Source organism: Tachypleus tridentatus, unplaced genomic scaffold (assembly GCF_004210375.1).
Source record: "Tachypleus tridentatus isolate NWPU-2018 unplaced genomic scaffold, ASM421037v1 Hic_cluster_2, whole genome shotgun sequence".
NCBI classification, from domain to species: domain Eukaryota; kingdom Metazoa; phylum Arthropoda; class Merostomata; order Xiphosura; family Limulidae; genus Tachypleus; species Tachypleus tridentatus.
In genome coordinates this window covers 9,402,156-9,411,153 of record NW_027467782.1, presented here as the reverse complement: position 1 = coordinate 9,411,153, position 8,998 = coordinate 9,402,156, and the positions used below count along the sequence as shown (strand labels likewise).

The 8,998-nt window shown below is 31.3% G+C and overlaps 1 protein-coding gene across 3 annotated transcripts; it reads left to right on the top strand.

Moving 5' to 3' along the window:
- Positions 1 to 1,616: 1,616 nt before the first annotated feature.
- On the top strand, positions 1,617 to 8,737 carry LOC143243138 (sodium- and chloride-dependent GABA transporter 1-like). 3 transcript variants are annotated; one of them, XR_013024015.1, is made up of 6 exons: positions 1,617 to 1,883; positions 2,931 to 3,194; positions 3,301 to 3,432; positions 3,555 to 3,780; positions 5,783 to 5,915; positions 6,893 to 6,908. XR_013024015.1 is itself a non-coding variant. In XM_076486923.1 (6 exons), exons 2-6 carry the CDS (start codon positions 5,835 to 5,837, stop codon positions 8,436 to 8,438), a joined length of 576 nt encoding a protein of 191 aa, XP_076343038.1. In that variant the 5' UTR covers positions 3,645 to 3,780; positions 5,783 to 5,834; the 3' UTR covers positions 8,439 to 8,737. The 3 variants fall into 3 exon arrangements, 2 of the variants coding, with proteins under 2 accessions (XP_076343038.1, XP_076343039.1); XM_076486923.1 differs by lacking the exons at positions 1,617 to 1,883; positions 2,931 to 3,194; positions 3,301 to 3,432 and adding exons at positions 7,612 to 7,715; positions 7,898 to 8,028; positions 8,314 to 8,737 and having other exon boundaries at positions 3,645 to 3,780; positions 6,893 to 7,027; XM_076486924.1 differs by lacking the exons at positions 1,617 to 1,883; positions 2,931 to 3,194; positions 3,301 to 3,432; positions 3,555 to 3,780 and adding exons at positions 4,516 to 4,592; positions 7,612 to 7,715; positions 7,898 to 8,028; positions 8,314 to 8,737 and having other exon boundaries at positions 6,893 to 7,027.
- The last annotated feature ends 261 nt before the right edge of the window (positions 8,738 to 8,998 follow it).

The window sequence follows — 8,998 nt, the reverse complement described above, 5'->3', positions numbered from 1 at the left end:
CAAAGGCCTTCGGAGTAAATAGTATAAATAATTACTTCAATTAAAGATCAGTTTTCAGGTTTTATTATCAATTAATAGCAGTATAATATAGAAAAATATAAATCACGAAATAATATCAAATAGATATACAATTCAATATTAATAACTTAAGAAATAAACAATGTTCAGTCAGCATCCTTTAGAATATTATATAACACACGAGTATTAAGCCCGTGTTGTCTTGTGTTACACACAACACACACAATTTAAATATTTATTTTCTATTTATAAACAGCACACGAGTGTTATATCGGTGTTCTATACTATTATACACGATATGCAAGTGTTAACACTGTGTTCTCTACTATTGGCCAGGTGGTTAAGGCGCTGGACTGGTAATCTGAACGTCGCTGATTCGAATCCCCGTCGCACCAAACATGCCCTTTTAGCCGTGGGAGAGAAATAAAGTGACGGTCAATCCCGCTATTTGTTGGTAAAACAGTAGCCTAAAGAGTTGGTGGTGGGTGGTTATGATTAACTGTTTTCCCTCTAGTGTTACACTGCTAAATTAGTGCGGCTAGCGCAGATAGCCCTCATATAGCTTTGCGAGAAATTCAAAACAAACAAATCAAGCTGTATTTCGTTTGTCTCTTCACAACCAGTCTTTCCATTTACATCTTACTGTGAAGTCTCTCTTTAATTCTTACCTTAAATGCTATTATACAACTTAAGTTGGAAGTGGAAACGTTATGTAATTTTATTTGAAATAAACAAATATCGATACAGATATTTGATTTGCGTTAAGAAGTGTCAGGCCTTTCGTTTGGCTTCCTAGTTATGGCTTCATAGGTATGGCTGGGGACTTAAAACGCCTGAAACCGCTAACCTGATACGTACCTTCAAAGTTAACTATAAACAAACATTTCCTTCCTGCTTGTGCCAAATTTTGTTTTCTAGATATCTTGTCGTTTAACATTTTCGAAGTTTATTCTCTACATTATATAGGAATAAATTTAATGAATCAGCTTTTTGTTTAGTTGGAAAATAGCTCAGTGAGTCGTTCTTTTTTTTTAAAACTAAAGGAAATGGTATTAATTACATCAGCTGGAAAAAAGTGACATTTTAGTATTAATGTATGTCTAACAGTAAGACACACCATTCTTTTTGTCCACCAGATTTTCATTTGAGGCCATGTGTTAGATGACCTGACAGGTTTTGTTATGAAGCGAAAGACGTGTTTATTTTATATATCTCTGTTAATCAAATACGATTCACATTTAGTATCGAAAGGAAGCGGCTATGTTTTAATCTTAACCTAAAACATACAGAACAGTAAAAGAGGTACATGTACTTACTTTAAGTGTCTCAATTTATTTTATAACCACTATTTCAAGTTTCATAACTGTAAACACATTTGCAAGTGTCGTAGTGCAAGACTTGACTAACAATTGTTCAAATTGTAATACTCAAAGGAATCAGGACAAATCGTCGCATTTTTTATAAACAAATCACTACACGTCATTCATTATTCGCACTTGTTGATAAACTCAACACTGAATGAATATTTTATCTCTACACATAGCCAATATCACTTCTCAGGTTACTGTTTTTGTTCTCTAAACAACTGGAGGCCAACATTACACCTTAAGCGACTGCCTATTGATATTCTAACATATGGAAGGTACAATCAAATCATAAGTAAATGTTCTTTTGTTGTTGTTGTTATAACGGTTAGAAGTGAACACTACACCTTAAGCGACTGTCTATTGATATCCTAACATATAGAAGGTACTATCGAATCATAAGTAAATGTTTTTTGTTGTTGTTATAACAGTTGGAGGTGAACATTACATCTTAGGCGACTGTATATTGTCATTTTAAAATGAGGAAGTCACCACCGCATCGTAAGTAACTAATTTTTCATTTAACACCAAGAGGTTTTAAGTGACTGATGTTTATATAAATAAGGAAACTGGAGTGAGATTTGTGATGTACGTTTTATTGAGACACAAACAGAACTGACCGACAAAGCGACCTTCAGGTTTTTGATATTCGAACTTTTCTTTAACAGATCTGTCATGACGTCAAGGAAATAAAAATTTCTACGGGGCAAAACTCACTTAAGGATATATTAGGACTACTGTATTAACTAACTTAGGAAAAGAGTGGACGTTTGAAGCACGGGACATGAACTTCACACAGCAACCGAACAACAAACAACAGAAAACACCTTTCTACTCTATTGTTCATGGTTTTTACTTACTGCTTGAGGCAGCAAGTCAACAACCAACCATTCAGTAGGAAGCGCCTCTAGCATAATTTTATTAAATCAAAGGGTGAACAAAATCAACCAATAAAGTGCAGAACGAAGAAAAATCCTAATTTCTGACCAACCCTGGCTTTAATAAATGTACATAAGAATAAGAACGACTTTGCAATGTTGGAATTATTTTGTTAAACATATTGTCAGATTTAATATTATCTTTCTGAATTTCATTTCTAGATTTTTATGCTTGAAAGTTTGTTTAAGAAATTTAGAAAACTATATAAACAAAGAAGAAATTGTGGCAGTTTAAAATATAAAATTTTAACAAACGAAACTTAAAAATTGATCTACTTGAATAAAACGTAAATATACATAAGTAACATCTCTTGGAACATACAGTTACATAATGTATTTGATTGTACGGAATTAATGTCTCCCTAGATGAATTATTGTGTATATGTGCACATGAAAATGGTTTTAAATGAAACAATTTAGGGTGTGGGTGCACATAGAAGTTGTGTCTAATGGATTAAATGAAACAGAACATTTAAACAAATTTATTTTACTGGTTTTCTGAGGTGTGTTTATTTCTTCATCGCTTCAACTGTACATGTATATAACTGTATGCTTTTTCAACTATATATATATACATATATGTCTTGACAGTGTATTTTGTTTTCTACAGCATTTGTTTGTGTTAAAGTTATGTCCATGAATAAAGTATCTTCTGAAAATGAAACATCAGAAATCGTCAGTGTAGAAAATGGAGTGGAAATGATTACAATACCTGATGAAATGAACCAGTCGGTAACAAATCCAGATAAGGAGAAAGAACCAGAACGTGGAGAATGGGAAGGAAAACTGGACTTTGTTTTAAGTTCTATAAACTACGCTGTCGGTCTTGGAAACGTATGGCGATTTCCATACTTGTGTTATGAAAATGGTGGAGGTATGTGTCTTGTGGTTTAATCCAACATAATATACATGAAACCTTTACCTTACTAAATGTTAAATCGATGGTTCTAATAGATTATATGTTGTTGTTTGTTATTTAGGGGCATTTTTGTTTCCCTACATCATCTGTTTAGTCTTGTGTGCTGCTCCTCTATTCTTCCTGGAAGTGGCCATTGGTCAGTACCTCAGCGTTGGTGGTATCGGGGTCTGGAATTTAGTTCCTATCTTTAAAGGTAGCTATTGTTGTTTACTTCTAGTGCCTTAGTATTTTCACCTTTTCCGGATAAATATAACTCATACTTGTGTCTCAAATATGTTAACAGTTCTTATATTATGTAATCTATACTTTCACTAGGAATTGGCTTTGCTTCAATGGCCATCGTTTGTCTTTATAATATCTACCACGTGGTGATAATAGCTTGGACTTTATTCTACTTCGTGTTCTCAATGACGTCACCACTGCCTTGGGAATCGTGTGGTAATTGGTGGAACACAAAATACTGTATGAAAGAGGGAATCAACATCACGAATCTCAATATTACAGCCACCGAAGCAAAATCACCTGTAACCGAATTCTGGGAGTAGGTTTAATTTTTTATTTTTCAGATGAATTTATTATTTTCGATCAATAGATATGAGTCGTATTTGGATCTAGTGTTCTCAAAATATTGTTTTCTATGTATATATACACATATATATATTACAATGGGAGTACAATTAAATAACTATTTTCTATCAACATAATGTTATTATTTATTCATTTTCCACATTTGTACACTGGTTTTTAGTCCAGTTAACTGTTTACCAGTAATTTATATTTTCTACTTTAATTTATAAAATATATATTGTCGATAGTCCAAGATGTTTAACTTGTCCAGCCACAATGGATTTTAAGATATATTTTATTTTAAGATATACCACTATGTAAAATGATAATATAATTTATTTACTAACTTATAATATATGTGGTTTAAGTGTGTAGAACAAATAACTAATCCTTTACATTTAAGTTTCAATCTAGGAAGATCTCAGAGTAATAAAGATCTTCCCAATTGTATTGAAATTGATCCCATTAACAAACATTCATTTACTGATGTCAAAATAACTATCTTGGAAAATCATACAACATAAATCTACTAATAAAAGAGGAAAATATTTTGAAGAAAAACTCCTTATTCTTATGAATTATACAATGATTTTCAAAACAAAACTGCTGAATCTTTAAATAAAATTATTTGTATTAGAATTTTAATTGTAATAAATACTTGTAATAGTAAAAAAAAAAGAAGTAAAGGTGGCTTCCTAGTGGCATAACGGTTTGTTCGCAGACTGATAATGCAAGAAACAGATATCTCAATGTGTATCTTTGTGCTTAACAATGACAAAGTTAAAGGTAAAAATATAAAAAAATTGATTACTTTAGATAATTTGTATGAGAATGTAAGATACTTCTTTTAGCAGATATGTTAACAGCTAAAATTAATAATAATAGAAGTTTTTTTATATAAATGATAGAAAATTTAAATATTTGTAAAATAATTGTTAAATTTTGAATTTAAACATCTTTCTATTAAAAGTTTAATGTTAAATTTTGTTTAATATCATTTTTTAAATAAAAGAGTGGAGGTTGGAAATTTTAACTTTTAGAATTTTTAGGATGCTTTTATTTCTACGATTATTTTGCATGTGGAGGTTGTATCTGAATATTAAGCATAACTGCCTTCTCACAATTGGCTGCAGCCGTATGAAAGGCAGTAGGAGTTGAGATATTATGTTTGTAAGCACTCAAATTCTAACCCTTAAATGATTTTACATACCTGCTGACTAGTCTGACATCAGTGTCTGGATTTTATCTGATAACATAATGTAATGACCACTTACATTATTTGTTGTGATTCATGGTTGAGAAATAAGATTAATAATTCAAAATAACTGTTTAATTTTAATTCTGTTATAATGTTTGTTATATATATATTTTGTGGAAGTTGGTTAAAAATACAAGTACATCATTCAAAGTCATTATACGTAAAAAGGTAATTGTTCCAGAGGAAGCACACTTCCTCCAGAGGTACACATGTTTTAATTAGGGAAGTTTAGAAATAGTGTTTCAAAATTATGTTGCATGTGAGTCACTATTCTCACAAACTACCATTGCCTTTGTTTCTCTTCCTTTTCACAATATGAGATTAGTGATTTCAGTACAGTATGTGTCAGTGTGTAGAATTCTGTTCAAAACAGATGATGCTTACTGTAGCTACATCTAGGAATAGGCTTAACTAACAATGACTGTAATAATAATGGACACCTCATGTGCCAGTTTATGATGCACCATGTACCTTGTGAGAATTTTACCCAGTTAAACTTGTTATTGTTAATCTAGTAAGATAAAATTTAGGACATATATTTCTAAGTATAATTGGTTTTAAATAACCTTCTTTGTTTCTCTTATTGGCTTGAAAGGTACTTATAATACCATAGTAGACAGTTTTATCATTTAATACTCAAAATTAAAATTATGAAACCCTAACTGAAGTTGGTTAAATAGTATATTTCAATAATACAATATTTATTACTCTTTTGAAGGTGTTGAACATTACAAGTTACTTCAGGAATACATGACTTGGGAGGTGTGAACATGGAACTGAGTTTGTGTTTGTTACTTGCCTGGTTTCTGGTTTATTTGGTCATCTTGAAAGGACTACAGAGTAGTGGCAAGGTGAGATTTAAACTAAAATAAAACTTGGAAACAAAAGAAAAAGGAAGGATTGTATAAAACAGTGTTACAATAATCACAAGGAAAGATAACCTAATGACATAAAAATACCCTTTCAGTAATCATAAGAAATGATAACCTAATGATCATAAGAAAACATCACCTAATGACATAAAACACCATTACAGTAATCATAAGAAAACATCACCTAATGACATAAAACAATCATAAGAAAACATCACCTAATGACATAAAACACCATTACAGTAATCATAAGAAAACATCACCTAAAACACATTACATCATAAGAAAACATCACCTAATGACATAAAACACCATTACAGTAATCATAAGAAAACATCACCTAATGACATAAAACACCATCATAAGAAAACATCACCTAATGACATAAAACACCATTACAGTAATCATAAGAAAACATCACCTAATGACATAAAACACCATTACAAACATCACCTAATGACATAAAACACCATTACAGTAATCATAAGAAAACATCACCTAATGACATAAAACACCATTACAGTAATCATAAGAAAACATCACCTAATGACATAAAACACCATTACAGTAATCATAAGAAAACATCACCTAATGACATAAAACACCATTACAGTAATCATAAGAAAACATGACACAGTAATCATAAGAAAACATCACCTAATGACATAAAACACCATTACAGTAATCATGACATAAAACACCATTACAGTAATCATAAAAACATCACCTAATGACATAACAACACCATTACAGTGATCATAAGAAAACATCACCTAATGACATAAAACACCATTACAGTAATCATAAGGAAACATCACCTAATGACATAAAACACCATTACAATAATCATAAGAAAACATCACCTTTTATTTAATCCAATAATCTTTAATGTTTCTGGCATTAATTATTTCATATCTTCGGACTGTTTTACTTTATTATTTGTTCATTGTTTGCAGATTATTGAGGTGTCAGCAGTCACTCCATACGTCATTCAAATCATTCTTCTTATTCGTGGAGTGACGTTAGAGGGCGCTGGAGACGAACTACTTTTTTACATTACTCCAAAATTTAACAAACTTTTGGATCCCAAGGTTCGTTTATGTTATTGTTATTACATGCATATAGTAATATTATTGTTATTATATTCATATATAAATGTTATTGCTATTACATTCATATATAAATGTATTTGTTATTATATTCATATATGTGTTATTGTTATTACATTGATATATAAATGTTATTGTTATTATATTAATATACTAATGTTATTATTATTACATTCATATACGATATAAACACTAGTAAATATTAATGTTAGATGTTAAAGGTTGTTGGACAGAACCCATCGCATATTCTTTTACCAACGAATAGTGGGATTAACCGTACATTTTAATGCCCCTGACGCTGAAGACAAACACTAACAACCATGCTGGGCAACAAATAAAACTTCCCATCTAATGTAACTGTAGTTTACGTCTTTAGTGAAAACAGTGTCATTGTTAATCAGTAACTGTCAAGCGACTTTTTTTTTCGTTTATTTGCTATCAAGTTTTAATACTAGTTAATAATTCTTTAATCAAAACGCAACGAAACTAAATTAGTGTTAAATTTAAATTTTCTTAGAAGTGAACTCTGTGAAATCAGTATTAATTTATTATATTAATGTTATTAGGTCTGGGTGACAGCAGGAACACAAGTGTTTTTCACCTTTGGTATTGGTTTCGGTTCCGTCGTAACTCTTGGAAGCTACAACAAGTTTAGCCACAACTTCTTCCGGTAACAAAAAAAACTTAAGAATTTTTTTTTCGATTTGATTATTTAACAATAATTCGCACAAAATGTTCAATGTAATAATTCACTCTACTCTGTGTTCGTTATTCTTTCAGTGTTTCTGTTTCCATGGATATTATTGTACACTTTGAACACATTCATTATTGTTTCTATATCTTTATTTTTAGAGACGGAAATATTCTATATATTGTTAACCCTGCTACCAGCATATTTGCTGGTACTGTGATATTTTCCGTCCTCGGTAACATGGTCTACATGAAAGGCGACGGGACTGAAGTTGCTGACGTTGTGAAGTCCGGTAAGATAATTCAGTCTTCTTGTGCTTCAGTTGTTTATATAAACAGTAAAAGTTCTGTTTCTGTACAAAATCAACGTGTAACAGAATATTTCAGAATAAACTTTATTAATATTTTCTTGAATCTTGGTTCTAAAACATTTAAAATGAAACGTCTATTGGTAAGTTACAGTGTATCAACATCTTAATATACACTAAGTATTATCAGACAGTGACCTCCTGTGTTTTTTACAGAGTACAAACACGGTCTTTGTTCAAATATAATCTAACATGGTGTATTTTCTTCAGGTCCAGCGTTAGCTTTCCTTGTTTATCCAGAGGTTGTTCTACAGTTGCCACCTCCCCCTTTATGGTCAATTGTGTCCTTCCTCATGCTGTTAATTCTTGGAATTATCAGCCAGGTGAGCAGATAATATGTTGATGTGTGTTATTTGATAGCCAGGTGAGCAGATAATATGTTGATGTGTGTTATTTGATAGCCAGGTGAGCATATAATACGTTGATGTGTGTTATTTGATAGCCAGGTGAGCATATAATATGTTGATGTGTGTTATTTGATAGCCAGGTGAGCATATAATGTGTTGATGTGTGTTAATGTACGTCAACATTGTGAAATATTCAGAGACTAAACACTGTCTTTCGTTTTTGTTTCAAATTTATACGTTTCTCTTATCGTTTGCTTGGTGGGAGTTTTAACGTCTTGTGCGTGGCTCAACGTATGGAATCTCCTTGGAAGTGAAATAAACAATTTCAGCAGTATAAAACGTGAGTAATGTTAACGTGCGGGTGTTATTTAGTACGTCCGTTACATTTTACCCAATTACACATTTCAACGAAGAACAAGAGATTTTCGAGAGAACCGATAGGTATGGGGAAAACAATTAGCAAGTTGCGACTGTTTTTTTGGGATTTAGAAATTCTGCCAATCCCTCAATGAACGTAAGGCTAGTACGTGAAATTTGTAAAACTTGTA

Bases quoted from the DNA above. Each gene is read 5' to 3' on its own strand.
- LOC143243138 (XM_076486923.1), top strand. From the start codon at position 5,835: ATGGAACTGAGTTTGTGTTTGTTACTTGCCTGGTTTCTGGTTTATTTG. The intron at 7,028-7,611 runs GTTCGTTTATGT...TAATGTTATTAG, and splicing joins ACAAACTTTTGGATCCCAAG to GTCTGGGTGACAGCAGGAAC. The intron at 7,716-7,897 runs GTAACAAAAAAA...CTTTATTTTTAG, and splicing joins TTTAGCCACAACTTCTTCCG to AGACGGAAATATTCTATATA.